Genomic DNA, 21,083 nt, shown 5'->3' on the forward strand with positions numbered 1-21,083 from the left:
TTAATATGCCTATGTGGCTAATAATTTATAAAAGATTTAATGAAAATATACTGATAGTGTAAAACAATTTTATATTATCAGTGAAATTATAACCAGTAAAAATTTGATTTTTTTCTTTAAATTACATATAAAATAAAATAAAAGTTGTGATGCACTAATCTGTATAAAATATTTTATACTGAAAGAAATTAAATAAGTGTAAATATATAGAAAGTAAACTCTAAATAAAATAAAATAATAGTAAAACAAAATAGTGAGAAGAAAGAAAAAAAAAGCACAGACATAGAAAGTTAAAGGGGAAGCTTGAGTCTCACACTCACAGACACCAGACACAGCTCTTTCTCTCCAATCCATTTCACTATTTCACTCAATTTCTTTCTCAACTGCCACCTTCTCCTTCAATTCATTCCTTCATCTCTGTTCTCTCGCATTCACCTCCTTCACAATTTTCAGTTACGGTAATAAATAATTATTCTTATTATTTTTCTTTTTTTTGCATTTTAATTTCATTACACGCTTCGATTCGTTCTTCCCACTCGTTACCCTATCTTCTGCTAACGATCGATTTTTCTTTGATCTGTTATTTTCGGTTCGCGTTCGTTTCTTCCTCAAGATCTGAATTATTTCCGCGTTTGTGATGGTTCACTGTGTTGGATCGGTTTCGGTTGGAATAGTTGCGAATTGAGACGTGGCGGTGTTGGAGGTGGTGTAAGGAGGGAGGAGTTCTGCGGCATTTGCGTGCCATGCAATGAGGTAGTTTTTTTTTTTTTTTTTTTGGTTGTGATTCGTTTTGATTTTGGTTTTGATTATTGTTCGTGTTGTGTGTTTGATGTGAGATTACTTGCGTGCGTTTTGCTGATTAGTAAAGTGATTTTTGGAATGTAGAATTTAGTGTGTATTTTGTGCAGCTGTTGGATTAATTGATTTTGTAAAACTGATTTTAGTTAAAAATGACTCTAATGTAGGCTGATTAGAAAGTCAATTTTGGACTGTAAATTTTTGGTGTGTATTTTGTTCAGCTACTGAATAAATTGATTTAGTAAAACGGATTTTAGTTAAAAAATGAGTTGAATGGAAAATGAGTTTATTTTGCTGATTAGAAAGTCAGTTTTGGACTGTAAGATTTCAGTGTGTATTTGGTTCAGCTATTGAATTAATTGATTTAGTAAAACTGATTTTAGTTAAAAATGAGTTTATTTTGCTGATCAGAAAGTCAATTTTGGACTGTAAGTTTTTAGTGTGTGTTTTGTTCAGCTATTGAATAAATTGATTTTAGTTAAAAATGAGTTGAATGTAAAATTAGTTTATTTTGCTGATTAGAAAGTCAATTTTGGACTGTGAGTTTTTAGTGTGTATTTTGTTCAGCCATTGAATAAATTGATTTTGTAAAACAGATTTTAGTTAAAAGAGAGTTGAATAATGAGTTGAATGTAAAATGAGTTTATGTTTGGATATGTTCAATTAAGAGTGAGTGGAAGAATCCTATTTTGAGTAGAAAAATGAAATCCAAGCAACATGATATAACAAGTCAAAATCAATTTTATGTGTCTAGAATCACTTCTGGTTCTCCCTACCGTGAAACCGAAACCACATGCAATTTTGGCTCTAGGGAACATAAAATTTGATATTTGGAATTTGATTTTAGTTATAAGTGAGTTGAATATAAAATGATTTATGTAATATTTGGAGACATTTAGGTAAAAGTAAGTTGAACAATAAATTTGAGGTTAAAATTTACTTTTGGAGGCATTAGTGTAAATGTTGCGGTTGATAAAAAGTGATTTGGTATAGTAAGTAGGCGACTCTCTCTAATATGAATGTTTTAACGCAATGGTTTTTCATGGAAATGTGTCTTGTGATGTAATGTAGCATAAGAAACAAAGTCCTTCTCATATGTGTGTTTTCTATTTTCAGCCTTTTTTGTTGGATGTTAATTTAGGATGGACTTTTTATGCTGAAATCTTAGAATGTTTAAATTTTCAGGAGTCCTAGAAGGAGGATAAACTAGCTTATTGGTGCAAATGTCAAAGTCTCCCTCTCCTGAACAACAGAGATCCGTTTATTCTGATTCTCAGCCCATGTCAGTAACTTTGTTTATACATACTCATTAGGAGTTTATTTTACTATAATAAACTAGAAAACATATCATAACTATGAAGGCTAAACTTTTAGCAACTGAAACTAGTTTAAGATTTGCTTAGAATTTAATGTTATACTGATGACTTATGGCGCTGGTTAGGACTCGTCTGAGATTTGCATCACATCTTTCACTTACAAATGTGAAAAATAATCAAAATACTAACAGTTGGAACTTAAATACCCAATTCTATACAGGGAATACAATGGGGAAACAGGAACGGACGATGCCGAATCTACAATGGGATCAGTTGCTAATTTTTTGGAGCAACTGCATGCCAACATGTCTTCACCACTTGAGCAAGAACTTATTACAGCACAATTACTAGTTGTTGCCAGGAGAAGGAAGGATGCTAGAGCACTTATCGGTTCTCATGCCCAAGCAATGCCGTTGTTCATAAGCATTCTCAGAAATGGAACCCCTCTAGCAAAATTTAATGTAGCTTCCATTCTAAGTTTCCTGTGCAAAGATGAAGACTTGAGGTTAAGAGTACTTCTTGGGGGTTGTATCCCACCATTACTGGCAGTTTTAATATATGAATCCACTGATGCTAGAAAGGCAGCAGCTGAAGCAATATATGAAGTTTCCTCTGGTGGTCTTTCAGATGATCATGTTGGTATGAAAATTTTTGTTACAGAAGGTGTAGTTCCAACCTTATGGAATCAACTAAATCCAAAGAACAAGGAAGACAAAGTTGTGGAGGGTTTTATTACTGGAGCATTAAGAAATCTATGTGGGGACAAAGATGTTTATTGGAAAGCAACATTAGAAGCTGGAGGTGTGGATATCATTGGGGGTCTCTTGTCTTCAGACAATTCTGTTTCTCAGTCAAATGCAGCTTCCCTGTTGGCACGTTTAATGCTGGCCTTTAGTGATAGCATCCCTAAAGTAATAGACTCTGGAGCAGTCAAAGCTTTACTTCGACTTATTGGTCAGGAAAATGATATTTCTGTACGAGCCAGTGCTGCTGATGCCCTAGAGGCCCTTTCTTCAAAGTCTGCCAAGGCTAAAAAAGCTATTGTTAATGCTGACGGTGTTCCGATCCTTATTGGAGCTATTGTTGCTCCTTCTACAGAGTGTATGCGAGGCGATGGTGGTCAGGCCTTGCAAGAGCATGCAACTCGAGCTTTAGCTAACATCTACGGGGGCATGTCTGCTTTAATACTATATCTTGGAGGGCTTTCTCATTCTCCCCACCTTGCTGCACCAGTTGGTGATATAATTGGTGCTCTTGCTTATACACTCATGGTCTTTGTGGAAAACCGTGACGTTGATGAGGAACATTTTGATGCAACTCAGGTAGAGGATAATCTAGTAACTCTCTTAAAGACTAGAGACAACAAGCTGATTCAAGAACGTGTCCTTGAGGCCATGGCCAGCCTTTATGGAAACGAATATCTCTCAAAGTGGCTTGTTCAAGCAGATTCAAAAAAGGTTCTCATTGGACTTATAACTATGGCTGCTCCTGATGTGCAAGATAATCTGATACTATCATTGACAAGATTGTGTTGTGAAAGGATTGGAATATGGGAGGCCATTAAAAAACGAGAAGGTATTCAGTTGCTGATATCATTGGTGGGATTATCTAGTGAGCAGCATCAAGAGTATTCAGTTCAATTGTTAGCGATCTTAACTCAGCAGGTTGATGACAGCAAATGGGCAATCACTGCTGCTGGAGGTATTCCACCATTGGTACAGTTGTTGGAGACTGGATCACAAAAAGCAAGAGAGGAAGCGGCTAATGTTCTTTGGAGTTTGTGCTGCCACAGTGAAGATATCCGTGCCTGTGTTGAAAGTGCTGGAGCTGTACCAGCATTTTTGTGGCTTCTCAAGAGTGGTGGATCAAAAGGACAAGAAGCTTCTGCCAAGGCACTCACAAAGCTTGTCCGAGTAGCTGATTCGGCCACTATTAACCAGCTATTAGCATTGCTCCTTGGGGATTCTACAAGCTCAAAAGCCCATATAGTTCAGGTATTAGGTCATGTGCTTTCTATTGCTTCACAGAAGGATCTCCTTCAAAAGGGATCTGCTGCTTATAAAGGACTGAGATCTCTTGTTCAAGTTCTCAATTCATCAAATGTGGAAACCCAAGAGTATGCAGCTTCAGTCCTTGCTGATTTATTTGTCACAAGACAAGACATTTGTGATAGTCTTGCAACGGATGAGATTGTGCTTCCTTGCTTGAAGCTTTTGAGTAGCAAAAGTCAAGGTGTTGCCACTCAGTCTGCTCGAGCTTTATGTGCTCTGTCTCGTCCAACCAAGAGCAAAGCTGCAAATATGATGTCTTATATTGTAGAGGGCGACGTTGAGCCGCTAATCAAATTAGCTAAAACATCCTCTGTTGATGCTGCTGAAACTGCTGTTGCTGCATTAGCGAATCTTCTTTTTGATCCTTTTATTGCTGCTGAAGCCCTTGCTGAAGATGTTGTTTCAGCTTTGACAAGAGTTCTGGAAGAAGGAACCTCGGAAGGTAAACAAAATGCATCACGTGCACTTCATGAATTACTGAAGCAGTTTCCAGTAGGTGACGTTCTGAAGGGGAATGCTCAATGCCGTTTCACTGTGCTTGCACTTGTTGATTCATTAAGAGCTGTGGATATGGATGGAACTGATGTAGCAGATACTTTAGGAGCAATTGCACTGCTAGTCAGAACTAAGCAAGGTGTCAACTTCCCTTACCCTCTATGGTTAGCTCTGACTGAAATACCATCAAGCTTAGAACTTCTCATCTCCTGTTTGGCTGAGGGGCCTCCCCCTGTGCAAGACAAGGCAATTGAAATTCTGTCTAGGCTTTGTGGGGATCAGCCAGCTGTTCTAGGTGATTTTTTGTTTGCTAATTTGAGATCCATTGTTTCGTTGGCTGGTAGAATAATAAACTCCTCCAGTTCAGAAGTAAAAGTTGGTGGAGCTTCCATACTAATTTGTGCTGCAAAGAAGACGAAAGAGATTTCAATGGATTCACTTGACTCTTCTGGTTATTTAAAACCACTAATATATTCCTTAGTTGATATGGTAAAACAGAGTTGTAGCTATTCTTCATTAGATATTGAAGTATTCACCTCTAAAGGTTTTATGGAGAGAAATGCATTTCAAGAAGTTGATGTGTTTGATATTCTTGATCCTGCTGTAGTCTTGGGAGGTACTGTTGCCCTGTGGTTGCTCTCAATTATTGTTTCTTTTCATTCGAAAAGCAAGCACACAGTTATGGAAGCTGGTGGACTTGAAGCTCTCTGTAACAAACTTGCAAGACATACTTCAAACCCACAGGTATACAAATATGAGCTAGTTTATTTAACTGATCTTTATCAGTTCCCCTTGTCTTTTGTCTAGTTATTTCTAGAGCTCAGGTGCTAATATTCTTGTACACAAATAAAAGGTAAATGTACTATCTTGGGCTGTGTGATGGCATTGCTTTTTAACTTGCTGGATAGCCTCTTTTTGCAATTTGTACAAAAAACAATGAAGAAAACAAATGTGTTTTTCATACAAAATCTTTGATCTTTTGATGTATAGCATATTGAGATATAGGGATTTTTAAAGCCATTCCTGATATTTTAATGAAAATAAATGATTGGAATAATTTTCTCCTAAAGGTAAGTGAGAACTGGACATTGACAAATTAGAATTAAGCCAGCTACAGAATACAGATGGGCTTTGTGAATAAAATCCAGGACAAGCCTTGCCAAACCTGAATCTATAATACATGTACTAATTTAATCTTTTAGTAGTACGAATCAATTTTTTAAATATAAATATCCCATATCTCAATTTTTACATGCATGCTTTCCTAAAGTCTCTGTTATTTTAAATAGATTTTGTGAATTTATTTCCCTTTTGATCTTTGATAAGGCTCTCTTATTTCTGTTAAAGCTTAGCCTGGGCCTGATTTCTGAAGAATGAATCTGAATGATTAGGGAAAAGTGAGAAGACTCAAGACTATACTAATGTGCATCTTTTTTTGCCTCCAAATTCTAGATTATGTTCATTTGGTTGATGATTTGTGTTGGTGATTTACATGTCTGGATTGCACATTTGTTTTAGTCTTGTTCAAGTATGCTAACAAATGAGTTGCTTATTCAAATAAATTTCATCTCTCTCCTATTGACAGGCAGAATATGAGGATACCGAAGGAATATGGATCAGTACCTTGTTCTTGGCAATTTTATTTAAAGATTCAAACATCATTCTATCACCTGCAACAATGAACATTATACCTTCTATCGCTCTTTTGCTAAGATCCGAAGAAGTAATTGATAAATATTTTGCTGCCCAGGCCATGGCTAGTCTTGTTTGTAATGGTAATAGGGGGATAAATCTTGTCATTGCAAATTCTGGTGCTGTTGCTGGATTGATAACTATGATTGGGCATATTGAGTCGGATATGCCAAATCTTGTGGCTTTATCAGAAGAATTTTCTTTGGTGCGAAACCCTGAACAAGTTGTTTTGGATACCCTTTTTGAAATTGAAGATGTAAGATTGGGATCTACTGCACGGAAATCGATACCCCTCTTAGTGGACCTCTTAAGACCAATACCTGAAAGGCCTAATGCTCCACCAGTTGCTGTTAGGCTCTTGATATCTATTGCAGATGGAAGTGATACAAATAAATCTATTCTGGCAGAAGCCGGAGCTCTGGAAGCCTTGAACAAATACCTGTCCTTGAGCCCTCAAGACTCAACTGAGACTGCTATTTCAGAGTTACTGAGAATTTTATTTTGTAACTCTGACCTAATTAATCATGAAGCATCAACAAGTTCATTGAACCAACTCATAGCTGTTTTGCGTCTTGGATCAAGAAATGCTAGATATAGTGCAGCAAAAGCACTTCATGAACTCTTTGATGCCGACTCTATCAGAGATTCAGAATTAGCTAAACAGGCCATTCAGCCATTGGTAGACATGCTTAACACAACATCAGGAAGTGAGCAAGAAGCTGCTCTCATGGCCTTGATCAAGTTAACGTCAGGAGATTCGTCAAAAGCATATATTTTTTCTGATGTGGAAGGGAATCCACTTGAAGGTTTATGTAAAGTATTGTCTTCTGCTTCTTCTTTGGAACTGAAGAGCCATGCTGCACATCTCTGCTATATTCTTTTTGCTAATAGTAAAATCAGAGCAAGCCCAGTTGCCTCAGAATGCATAGAACCCCTTATATCACTAATGCAGTCTGGTTCTGAGACAGCAATAGAATATGGGGTTTGTGCTTTTGATAGATTATTGGAAGATGAACAACAAGTAGAGCTTGCAGCAGCCTATAATGTTGTGGATCTCCTTGTCAGTTTGATTTCTGGTGTGAACTACCAGCTTATTGAGGCCACTATATCTACTCTAATTAAATTGGCTAAAGACAGGACTCCTAGCAAACATGACATGGTCAAAGCTGGCATTATTGATAATTGTCTCAAGCTATTTCAATCAGCACCTAGCTTGTTATGTTCTACAATCGCTGAGCTTTTTCTCATTTTAACCAACAGTACTGCAATTGCTAGAAGTTCAGATGCTGCAGAAATTGTAGAACCCCTTTTCAATGTTTTGCTCCGTCGCGATTTCAATTTATGGGGACAGCATAGTGCCTTACAAGCACTTGTAAATATATTGGAGAAACCACAAAGTCTTGCATCCTTAAAGCTTACTCCTAGCCAAGTCATTGAGCCCTTAATTTCTTTTCTGGAATCCCCATCCCAAGCTATTCAGCAGCTTGGCACCGAACTATTATCTCATCTTCTTGCACAGGAACACTTTCAGCAAGATATTAAAACAAAGAATGCAGTTGTGCCTCTTGTACGGCTTGCAGGAATTGGAATTTTAAATTTACAGCAAACAGCAATAAAAGCATTGGAAAAAATTTCCAAGAGCTGGCCAAAGGTTGTTGCTGACGCGAAAGGTATTTTTGAGCTTTCAAAAGTTATTGTTCAAGATGATCCTCAGCCATCACCTGCACTCTGGGAATCAACTGCTTTAGTTCTCTCAAATGTATTAAGTTCCAATGCTGAATACTATTTTAAAGTTTCTGTGGTGGTTCTTGTAAAACTCTTGCACTCAACACTTGAGAGTACAATCAGCATAGCGCTAAATGCTTTAATAGTTTATGAAAGAAACTGTGCTTCAAGTGCTGAAGAGATGATGGAAGCAGGAGCTATGGATGCTCTGTTGCACCTCATAACATCCCATCTGTGTGAAGAAGCATCTGGTAGATTACTTGAAACTTTATTTAACAATGTGAGAGTACGGGAAATGAAGGTATCTAAGTATGCTATAGCGCCTTTATCCCAATATCTGTTAGATCCACAAACCAAATCACAGTCGGGCAAGCTTCTTGTTGCTTTAGCTCTGGGAAATCTTTCCCAGCATGAACGACATGCTAGAGCTGGTGACTCTGTATCTGCATGTCGTGCATTGATAAGCTTACTTGAAGATCAGCCAACTGAAGAAATGACGATGGTGGCTATATGCGCGTTGCAAAACTTTGTCATGAAGAGCAGGACCAATAGACGTGCTGTTGCAGAAGCTGGGGGCATACTGGTGATTCAGGAATTGCTACTGTTTCCAAATACAGAAGTTGCCGGACAAGCTGCTCTATTGATCAAATTTTTGTTTTCTACCCACACATTACAAGAATATGTGTCAAATGAGCTGATCAGATCTTTGACAGGTACATTATTAGTCCCTATTGACATCAACCACTGCGTTATACTTTTGGTCTCTTTGGGCAACTGCTTTTGGCACGTGTTCATGCTGTAAAAGTAACATTGCCTATTCTCTAAAGTTCATTCATGTTCTAGTCTTTAGTTAATAAAGTATATATAAATTCATTTAATTACACACCTGTTCATGTATTTAGAGTCCCTGGCAGGCTGGCAGATTACCTTTTACATTGTTTCTACTTTCTTGCATATTGAAACTAATGTACTATTTTACCCTGAATGTTTTTGAAGGGCCTTGATTTTTCAATAGTGTGTGTACTTGCAGGGAGTCCTATTATCCCGTTTTCAAATACTAGTTAGTGTTCAAAGAAAGGAATTCATTGGAAAATGCAGTGATAAAGTTGTATTTGAAAGGCTCCTCTATTTTGCTGTTTGATCCAATATGAGTAGATTAACAGAACTAAAACCATTGTTTTATTCAGCCTTTATTTGGTTTTTAGACCTTCTGGAACCAGAAAAACAACATTGTTTTGGTCTTTTGATTGTGTCTTGAGTTTTAAAGTCATTGAATATCATCATGTTCAAATAAGATTTCCTTCCTGTTATATCATCTTTCGAAGTGTAAAATATAAGTCTCTATTTTCACTATGTGTTGTTATTTCTGGTTTTATTTTAGAAAAATATGGAGAATCTCAAATTTTCTGCAGCATGACAGCTAGTGATATATTTTTCTTCTTTTTTGATCATATCAATTTTAAGTTCTCATTACTTTTCAAGAAAAATAAATCTTCACTTATAGATTTTGGTGTGTTGGTGGTTTTTTTATTTAATTTATATTTAAAAAAGGGTTATGTCATTGTATTTTTGCTTTATTATGCAGCTGCACTCGAAAGGGAGTTGTGGTCGACTGCCACAATCAATGAGGAGGTTTTGAAAACACTGCATGTGATATTCATTAACTTTCCTAAGCTCCACATATCTGAAGCAGCGACCCTTTGCATTCCTCATTTGGTAGGGGCACTTAAATCTGGTGGTGAAGTGGCTCAAGACTCTGTACTTGACACATTTTTCTTGCTAAAAGAATCATGGTCAACCATGCCATTAGATATAGCAAAATCTCAAGCCATGATTGCCGCAGAAGCCATTCCCATATTGCAAATGCTCATGAAAACCTGCCCACCAAGTTTCCATGAGAGGGCGGATACTCTTCTGCACTGCTTACCAGGTTGTTTGACTGTGACCATTAAACGTGGAATTAACCTCAAGCAAACTATGGGAAGCACTAATGCATTTTGCCAGTTGACAATAGGCAATGGCCCTCCGAAACAAACCAAGGTACTCCCAATAACTGAAAAGTTCTGCATGATATATCTAAGCCTTTGTATTTGGTTTTTTCTTGCCTTATAACACATGTGAGATAATACGTTTACTTACTCTACATCTGTCTGTGCAAAATTCTTTTTCTGTTATAGCTATCACAAGCTGATTGATTATTTGGTTTAGTTAGTTAAAAACAAACCTAGAGAAGGAGTTATGATTGCCTATATTTGATCTATTTAGAATATGTATGAGGGCTCTCGAATAGAGTGAGGACACAGATTGGAGAGTAGTCAGACGATTTTCCCATAACACTAGAATCGCACCAAGGTTAAAACCTAAGCCTTTACCTTTTTTAATTTATAGTTTTGGATGTACTTACAAAACACATCCAAGAGCTAGCACCAAGATGTATGCTTTTTTAGATGATATAGTCCTACTTGTAGAGTCGATGGAGAATTTAAATGAGATGTTGGAGACTTGGAGACGAACTTTAGAAGTGTATGACTTTCTTCGAAGCATAAGTAAGACAAGGTATGTGGTATGTAAGTTTAGCAAAAGGAGAATCGTTTCTAACTTATAGGTGAAAGTTGGAGATCATATCATACCACGAGTTATGCGGTTTAAATAACTGAAATCCTTAGTACTCCCATTGTCTCAAAATAAAAGTCTTTTAAGGTTTTTGCTATCACAAATTAAGAAAAGTAGTGAATGAAGAAATAAATAACAGTTTTACAAATCGGCCTCTAATTACTATTGGTTACTTATACATTGTCATAAATGCATAATGGGATTTAATGACTGGAACGTAGGGAAGACAATATTAACTAGGGGTAAAGTTGGTCAAAATTAATTAATGTTGCATTGAAAATGTAAAGCAACATTTATTTTGGGACAAATTTCTTTGTCTAATGAGACACTTATTTTGAGATGGAAGAGTACAAAACAATAGAGCAATAGAATGGGGCGTAAACCATAAATTCAAGTTTGGTGGTTGACATGGAGGAGGTCGTCTTAGATGTTTTATAGACGCTAAAGTACTGCTCAAACTAAAGGGAAAATTTTATCGAGTAACTGTATGATCCGCGATGTTGTAAGGTACAAAATGTTGGACGGCAAAGAACCAACACGAAAATAAACGAAGGGTAGTAGAGATGAAGATGTTGTGTTGAATGTGTTGTAAGATTGGACGAGATCGATATAGGATTAGGAATAGCAATATTAAAGAGTGTTTGGAGTACGCCTATAGTAGAAAAGATAGTGAAAAATAGGTTTAAGCATGTAGTGGGAAGACATATGAATTCAATATTAAGAAGAGTAGATTAGATGAAGGATATTCAAACAACTAGAGGGTTCCTCTAGAGGAAGACTTGAAAAACTATAAGAAAACTATTTTTAAAAATCTCATAATTATCGAGTTGAATAGGAACGTGGTTTATAGTAGAAGAACGTTATGGCGTAACTGCAGCCTCTCAACTCAAAATTCAATGTCAATTTTACATTATATATCGGTATGCATATCCACATGAGAGTTTAGAGAACTCTCCAACTTCCTCAAGCTGGGTGGGTTATGATAGACCCGACACATGCTGCAAGAAAAATTAAATTGATTCTTTTATCTCTGATTCTGTCCGCATCTAAAATCCATTTCCTCTTGGTCTCGTTGATTCATAGACTCGTAATTGGCAACCTAACAAATTGCAGAATTTATTTTTTCCGTTGTCCAGTCTTATTTATGAATTGATTTATCTGCTCTCTCCAGGGAGGATTATATTTTACCATACACAAGGTTACAAATACCATTATTTATTTTTGCATCTGGTAGGTTGTGAACCATAGTACTTCTCCGGAATGGAAAGAAGGATTCACATGGGCATTTGAAGTACCTCCCAAGGGCCAAAAGCTCCATATCATATGCAAAAGCAAGAATACTTTTGGAAAGGTAATTAGATATCCATTCTGTAAGTGAATACTCATTCTCTATTCAACTAGTTTTCTGTACGGCAACCAGTGAGTGCTTACCGATTCCTTTTCTGAAAGGATGGATTACTACTTCATTTCTTTGTTTGGTGAATACTTAGTCTGTTTATTTGGTGAAAACATTTTCTATTTTCATTTTTTAAATGTCTCCATTTCAAATTGTTTATAAAAATGTGAGACTTTTGAAAGGAACTATTCTAATGAAGAGAAGATAAAATGTTAGTTTTGGATGATGTGTTTTTGGAAATGAAAACAATTCTTTTGACATTTCCATTGTTTTCAAAAAATGTACACAATTATTCACAAGTATGTTCTTGTTCGCATATAAAGCAAACATAAGTTTTAAGAAATGAAGATAGAAAATATTTTCAGAGTAAACAGAACCTTATATATTGTGGATTACTGAGAAGATTTTTGCTTATTTCTTTCAAAAATTGTCTTTGATAGTGTGTCTACTTAGTAGTCTGTGCTTGTCTGAGAATGTAAAAATTGAGGTGGTGGAAAATGAAATGTGCTCCATCTTGGTTGAAAACAATTTTTTACTAGGCTCCTTTTTCATCTTTGTACTAGCTAAACCAAGCCAAACTCTATCTATGGTAATTACTGATTGGGAGTTTTGTACTTTTTATCCAGACAAGTCTTGGAAGAGTCACTATCCAAATTGATAAGGTTGTGACAGAAGGGGTTTATAGTGGATTATTCAGTCTTAATCATGACAACAACAAAGATGGTTCTTCCCGAACACTTGAAATTGAGATTATATGGTCCAACAGAATTTCTAACGATGACATTTGAAAGGGGATTGGTTTGCTATTTCTTGTAATTATCTATTTTGGAAGATTCAATTTTGTAGTCTGGCAGATGAAGTTGCTTCATTTTAAGTGTAAATTAAATTATAAATGTCTTGGGAAAAGGGTGTGTGACAAAGGAGGTTCCCACGTTAAAGGGGGAAAATTGGTTAGAATTGTACAGGTCGTTCATAGGAATCAGAAAAACTTGAATCACAGGAAGAATGCAAAGTTTTTTTTTTCTTCTTTTTCATTAGTTGTTGATGGTTTCTTTTTCATTAGCTTTTGATGTAAAGTGGCCTTGTGTTATGTTTGTTAAGCCACTTAAGAAAAGATAAATAAACTACCAATGTCATTTTCCATTTCCACCACTGCAAATAATGCCAATATAAGTAAATTGATGCCTGATATCATAGCAATACTCTTTAATTGAAAAGGAATACACATGCAGATAATGCAATTTTAAAACAGATATGACCGACTGCAACATTTTGTGAATTATATGTGAATTCAATATCAATCAGTTGATTGAATGAAAGTTTCTACTCCCAGTATCGCATGCAATATACATATGTTACATAGTATACATAAAAGAGTGTGGAGCACCTACAGAGTGTTTTTATTTTTTGCATAAAGAGTGAATTTCATGTTTTAGTGAATCTTGTACAAAATTTTATTTATTCAGAAAAATATCGTAGCATTTTTAAATTAAAAAAATCAAAACATCATAAGTTCTTAAAATTAGTATCTATAGCAATATATAAAGGCAAAATATGGTTAGTTTATTTTTCTTTCAATTATACCCTTTTCAGTTTTTTTTTTAAAACTTGATCCTCTCTTTACTAATTGACAGTTTTTATTTCTTTTTCATTCTATTTTTTATTTATTTTATAAATAATTAAAATTAAAATAAAAAATCAACTCATAATAAACACTGTTTATATTTTATCCCCCTTGCATACTAAAAAAAAGCGAACAGACGGGTATTACGTGGAAAACCGAATGCATGCCTCACAAAAGACAGAGCATTTAATCACCCCTGGTGAGTGTTAAATTTTTTGAAAATGGGCAAGGTAACCCATGTATTTAAATTGGATACTGGTTAAATTGGGTATCGGTATCTTTAATATAATTTATTATAAAATTTTAATTTATTTTAAATTAAATTAAAATAAATAAGTGACGTGACATAAAATTATACCATTTGATCAGTTGAAGGTATCAATACCTAACTAAATTCAAGAGTACCGAAGTGTTTACCAAATAAATAATTCTATTGACTGTGTTGTGCAAAATAAAACTGTCCAAATCTTCATCATTAAATAATAATAACTTTCTCTATATAATTGAGGTGGAAAGCTAAGGAATATTGATACTGTTATTATCAGCAAACAAAACTCTGTTTTGTTGATAAACACATACACAACAACGTACCAAAAAAAGAAAAAAAAGAAATCGTCTTTGGTCAATTCAATTGAAATTCCTTTCAATCGTTGCACTTGCACATCTTAATCACGAGTAGCCAAATTGTTGTGACATTGCATATAATAAATACCTTACAATGAACGGAGCAAAATCGTTTGTTCAAAGCAAATTTTGCCTTTTACACGTTCTAGCCAAATATTGCCACACACAACTATTAACGATGCTTTGCAGATATTTATTGATTTTATTTCAAGTTTATTAAAAATTTTAATATTTTTAAATGGAAAATATTCTTTAAAAAAAGATACTACTTTCTATGATAAACAGGTTTTGAATTCCCAAAATTCGTTAGAAAAGGAAAGGGGAATAGCTTTTTATTAGATGGACCCGAATTTCAGGTAATATACGCTGTCACATAAATTTTGGAACATTAAAAAACTTTCAAACACCCATTATTGGTCTTTACTCTTGTTTACCTAAATCAATTCATTAATTTTAATAATATTTTTTATGTAGCTAGATAGTTTTTTTTATGGAGCTAGATATATTCTTTATAGGTAATATTCATCACATCATTTAGACTCTCTTTGGTAAAATTAGTTGATAATGATTGGTAGCTGGTAGTTAGTAGCTGATAAATTAATTTGAATGTTTGGCTGTTGTATTAGCTGATAAATACAAAATGACATAAAAAGATATTTTTAATTAAGAAATTGATAGTCTTGTTATATTATTGTATTATACAACTAAAATAATTTTTATAAAATAAAAGTAGATATATTAGCAAACACATGCAAAAAAAAATTTAATATATATAAAAATTAAAAATAACGTCAAAATATATCGAACAATTATATATAAATTTTTAAATGAACTTATATAATAAAATTTATATATAAATTTAATGAGATATATAAAATAACATCATTACGATTTTAAATTCAATTATATTAATTTAAAATAATAATAAAAATAGTTTTATTTTCTATTTTATGGTAAAACTTCAATATTATTACGAATCTTCGTCGTTGTAATAATCTCTTAATGTTTCACAAATTTAAAAATTAGCAACACTATCTCTAAATTCATTACAGAACATGTAATTTTAATGTCGTTAAAAAATATTAAATATTGCATTTTTTTGTTAATCAACACGAATATAATTATACAACGCAAAAAATTATATATATATATATATATATATATATATATATATATATATATATATATATATATATATATATATATATATATATATATATATATATATATAAAAAGTGAGAGTATTTTATATTGAGAGATGAGAGAAATAAATATCAAACATTGAATTCATTAAGAGAGAATGTTAATAAATTAATGTGGCTATTAATTTCACTCTCTCGATAAATTCAATGGTTAATATTCGTTCCTCTAATCTCTCATTATAAAATAGTCTCACTTGATATGCTATATATAAGGGTAAAATTATATTTTTGTTAAAATAATAAGGATATAAATGAAATAAAAAGTCACAAGCTAAAAGTTCAAAAACTATTTAAATAGCTTTTGAAAAAAAGTTAAAAAATAGTAAAAAAACTAAAAACTAAATAATAGATACCAAACAAATCTTTTTTTATTAATATGAGCTAAATAATGATCTTACTAAAGCGAGCGTTACTGGTTTCACCCACTGCTTTATAAATCAAAGGAATCTTCAAAGTTTTTCTACAGAAAAACTGAAGTAAAAAAGTAAAAATTATAGACACTTATGAAAGACTAATGTTTCATCTTTACAATTGAAGTGTAAAGGGAATCTTCAATGTGTAGCTAGATGAGAAGAATAACAAAAATCACCTAATAATAATAATAATAATAATAATAATAATAATAATAATAATAATAATAATAATAATAATAATAATAATAATAATTTAATTATATAGTTTAGTCAAAAGTAGTGTTACGTGCACGGAGCTGAAATGTTTGAAATCTTAGGTTTGTAAGGCGTTGGTAGGTAGAGAAACTTCTAAATATCGTCTAAATTACAATTATTAGTCTTTAGTGCATGTACATATTTCAATTTTTAGGTTTAGTTTTCTTGTTCATTAACTAACTTATATTAAATACCTTTCAAAATATCTTTATGCCATAAATAAAAAATTTGACAAGATGAACTCTCCCATTAAAGGAAGGAGACTACCTTTTCAAGAGGCCAATTTATTCTTTATCTTGTTCAACAATAGGTAGTAAATGAATAAGTTAGGTTTTAAAATGAAAATAGGCACACCTGGATAGTTGAAAAGAACACTATCAAGGATGATAGATGTACTAGCGGAGGATAATAACAATAACGTTATAATCTAAAGATTCTCTTTGGGTACAAATAAGTAGTTTTGCACGTGGGATTTACGTAAGTCCAACCCCGTCTATTCGAGAAAATATTTGGAATTAACTTATTTATGATCTAAGTGTAGTATTCTTGGATGTTAACACTTCAACGTTTATTTCAATAATGAGGCCGATGTGAACTTGCAATGTTAACACTTCAACGTTTAAATTATTGAATAAGTGAGAAAGTAATTTAAGTATGTGAATGAGAGAATAGTTAAAAACGTCTATGCGGTTCAACGCTTTATACAGGTTGTCGTCCGATCAGATTCAATTGTGGGAAATGTGTTGGAGGCCGAAATATCGTGCCCTTGGCTGGGGTGAAGTCTCACCTATTCCGCGCGTCTTTCTGTGCAATGTTTGTTATTGGGCCTTTCATCACGAGCCTTGCGAGTGACATAGAACAGTTGCCCTCAAAGCCCTTTTTCCTACTTATAGACCAAGGGCTAAGTCATGCATATTTTAGTTAAGCTTCCATCAAAATGGAGTGGAAGAGCCTTGACGAGACATCAATAACATTGGATATCTCCCTCATGATTAACAACGTTTCACAGAGGAGTCTCGACGTGTGACCCTATACCTGAAACAATGGTGTTTTCTTGTAATAGGGTATTCAAGTGTTCTGAATAGTCTGAGGCCAGATCTCAATCGTTGGTGGTGCAATTCGCACATTCCAATGTCTACTAATGTGAATCGTACATTCGTCTTTGTTGGAGAATATATGAGAAGTTCTTGGATTACCATCTCCATTTTCGTTACTCGTGAATCTTGAGAGTTCATCCTCTGTGTTTTCTTTCATCTTCGTCAATATCCTCCAATCGACGATTATATTGACGTCGACCGACGATTATTTTGACGCATTTGTGCCACCTCTTATGGCAAAGCATACAAAGTGTGATTCATCAAGTTCATCATTTTAAAGATAACACCTCAAAATATTTCTTTCATTTAATATTTGTTCGCTTTACCAGGGTCTCTGGAAAAGAGAGTTATGGAAGGTTTGAAGGAGAAAATTACCATCGATGGTGGAACGCTGGGGAGATATCTACTCTAAAAAGACGCTAGGGTTTTTATCTCTTTCTGTCTTGCCCTTGGCGAAGTCTCTCGCCACAGATGACTTTAGATAGGGATGCAAAGCTTAAATATATATCGACACATGCTTCCACTTATGGTTGTTTATTTTTATATATTAGTAGCCCTTTTAAAATGGACAACCTTCACCGAGGATCCTAGAACACGACAAGAGACAACTTGGTCGTATGGGTAGATCAAGAGACATTGGATATTGTCTCGCCTTCATCGGTAAGGGAGGCCTAGGTAATTCCTTCACCAAGTTGGGTCCTCCGTCATAATAAGGGGTGCTTCCCCCTAAAGGGAATATAATGGTATGCAATAAGTATGATGGTGCGTCATCCCTCTTCATGAATGCTTGTTTTCCTTACTAGGTTTCTGCCTTCCTTTTAATGAGTTCAAGGTGGGCTTCTGAATCACCTAGAAATTGATCTTTCCTAATTGCACCAGGTGAAATAGACTTATGTCAAAGTCTTCCAACATTGGTATGAGTATAAGCAGAATGTGCCAACTTGACACTCTTTTTTCATCTCTTTAAAACCCAACACAGCTCCACTGAACTGACACGGGGGTTAAAAATGATTTCTCTCAGGAAGAATAGTAAGATGTTCGAGGTTTATTTCTAATAATGTGAAGAACTTCAATGACCGATATTACCTAGATAACCCATCTTACGAAGGTGGCTAACAATAGCCAACACGACATAGAGTTTGAGTTACCTTTTTGTGTTTGGAAAAACACCACGTATTATGTCTACAATGGACGCCTTGTACAAGGAAGAAACCAATTTGAAGATGAAATTGGAAGCATTCTTTGAAGGTTTGTGGACCATATGGTAGAAGGCCTCAGATAGTTGGGCAAGGCCAAGGGAGTCCTGAACTTACGGGAGGTTCAACATTGACTCCGATCGCATTGTCTCCCATATTTTTTGTCAGTCCTGATCCTCAAACATCTAGAGAGTTTTGGTCTTTTATTTCTAAAGAATACTATGCATACTTCTTGAGCAAGGTTGAGGCTGTTTGTTAGGAGGATATAACAAAATGACATATAAAGCGCACAAGACATCACCTATTTTAACATTTTGTATTGTTGGGAGGCAAGATATCTTATTGCCTGATTGTCTCCTAAAAGAAAAAGAAGTGCTTAAAAGCGTGTCAATGATCTTACTCTTAAAAAGGACTAGTATCTATAAGAGCTCATAATACTGGGTGATATGCTGAGAGAGATAGGGAATGCTGCGTAGAATTTTGGGTACCCTCACTTATTGGATGGGATGGTGCAATCAATTATGCAAGAGATTAAGAAGAATGATGAAGCCCTAACACTTACTCAAACAATACGATCCTAATATGAGGCCGCTCTTGCTAAATCAACTCAAGCATTGTATTCCACCCGCAAGACGATACAAGAGTTGGAGGTGTCGTTGAGCGAGACTTGGGATATGTATCTTGAAAACCTCTAGTTATCCAAAGAGTATGTGAAGTCGGTGGAAGACAGTTTCTTCGTTTTGCTGGTCTATTTTAAAAATTTCTTTCAATATGTGGAGGTTTTTCATCCTATAGTGTGCATTTTACGAGAGAAGATTCTTCCTGAATAAGAGATGATGGACAAAAAGCTAGTCATTGTTTGGGACGAGTCAAACACGTAGTCTATTGGATTTTTTTGTTGTAAATTTGGAGTATACTTATATGAAGTAACATTATGTGCACCATAAATAAGTTTCCATGGTTTCTAATTTATAGCATATATATTATTTTATTTTATAATTATTTCTACCTATCACGGTGTTGTTTTAGTTCCGGAGTTTACTTCTCTAGAAATCAGATGGTGGCTAAGGTCTTTCTCAGATGGATGGCAAAATTTTTTAAAGACTGTTGATTGAAAATAGTGAAAAAATCACTTAACTATCATCTTGGTTTTTAAAACAACTGAGGGGTTAGAGTAAAATAAAATTTTTTTTTCAAAAATGGTTACATTGTATGAAACAAATCTTCGTAGAATATCATATTGTTTACCCAAAATATTAAAATTACAACATGAGTAGGTTGTTGAGGCGGTAAAGCGGCAAGCAACAAAAGTTTTGGAAGTATTCATCCGGGAATTATCGTGTCCACAGAGATTGGTGAGAAGAACTGCCGTTCGACTATCTCGCGTTCTAAGTTTCATGAATTGGGTGCGGAAAGGTAAATGCGGGAAAAGTAAATAAAAGCAGATAAACAATCTCAATAGTCTAAGAGAAAGAGTTATGGAATTGCATTTCGTTCTACCCGTCGAATACTTAAATCTGAAGATCTATCGCTCTACACTCACAATACGCATCAACATCACCGGGCATCACTCGAGATGCCACATCGGTGTCCATGTCTGCAACACCGACGAAAGCTCAACCGTACTATTTACATCAGCGATTTCTCCACCGACACAAACAACACGGAGGCATTAGACTCGATACCCACTACGATTGTTAGTCCTGAATCCATGTCTGCAACCCAGAAACTAACAGTTATCATTCCTAATCAAGATCTATGGTGTCCATGTCTGCAACAACACAAATCCAGAGCATTTAAGCAAAAAGATCAAGAACAACAACAATGATGATTTGTAAAGCGAATATATAAACGATCCCAAGATCCACAAATATACATACAATAAGAGTAGAAACATACATACAACACCCACCATTGGAATGAAACAAAGGGAAGAGAGAAGATGAACCGGAAAGATCTCACCGGTACAATGAAATCGAGTCAGATCCATGATCAATCCACATGACGTCGCACCCAATGGTGTTTCCTAAGCCTCTAAACTACCAAAAAAGGATCAGAGCTCAACTTGTCAAGAAGAGGTGATAAAAAACCTAAAAAATCTGTTATTAACTATTTATACAAAACTGAGTTTCGCAGTGGGCGCGACGCGCCCTACTTCGGTGCGACGCGCCCTGTATAAATTTACCAAACCGCCCTAGCGCGCGACGCGCCCTAATCCAGCGCGACGCGCCCAAACTTCTGCCAGTTTATGTTCTTCAAACTCAAAGAGGGCGCGACGCGCCCTACAGCGCGCGAAGCGCCCTGCACCAGAACAGCAGAATTATTTCCTCTTTGCTCTCGCAGCCGTGTCTTCGACACTTTATTCCTCAAGGATCCAAAAACGCAAGAATACCTACAAAAATACAACAAAACTATCAAACGGTATAAAAGTGTATAAAAATACAAGTATTCGTAAAGTAAACGTAATTACACAAAAACGGGGAATTATTCAAACGGTATTAACAAAAAGCATTGATAAGTGCCACTATTTACATACACAAAATAACTACAATTTGGCACTTAACATAGGTCCTATACAATATTTGT

General features: G+C 34.8%; 1 protein-coding gene across 1 annotated transcript; it reads left to right on the plus strand.

Annotated features, from left to right (window-relative positions):
* Positions 1 to 265: 265 nt before the first annotated feature.
* Positions 266 to 13,117, plus strand: LOC131596002 (protein CELLULOSE SYNTHASE INTERACTIVE 3-like). Its single transcript, XM_058868545.1, has 8 exons — positions 266 to 458; positions 614 to 753; positions 1,984 to 2,080; positions 2,335 to 5,404; positions 6,246 to 8,790; positions 9,663 to 10,117; positions 11,925 to 12,041; positions 12,713 to 13,117. The coding sequence occupies exons 3-8, from the start codon at positions 2,022 to 2,024 to the stop codon at positions 12,872 to 12,874; spliced, it is 6,408 nt and encodes a 2,135-aa protein (XP_058724528.1). The 5' UTR covers positions 266 to 458; positions 614 to 753; positions 1,984 to 2,021; the 3' UTR covers positions 12,875 to 13,117.
* Positions 13,118 to 21,083: the final 7,966 nt, after the last annotated feature.

This window comes from Vicia villosa, linkage group LG4 (assembly GCF_029867415.1).
Source record: "Vicia villosa cultivar HV-30 ecotype Madison, WI linkage group LG4, Vvil1.0, whole genome shotgun sequence".
Classification (NCBI taxonomy): Eukaryota; Viridiplantae; Streptophyta; class Magnoliopsida; order Fabales; family Fabaceae; genus Vicia; species Vicia villosa.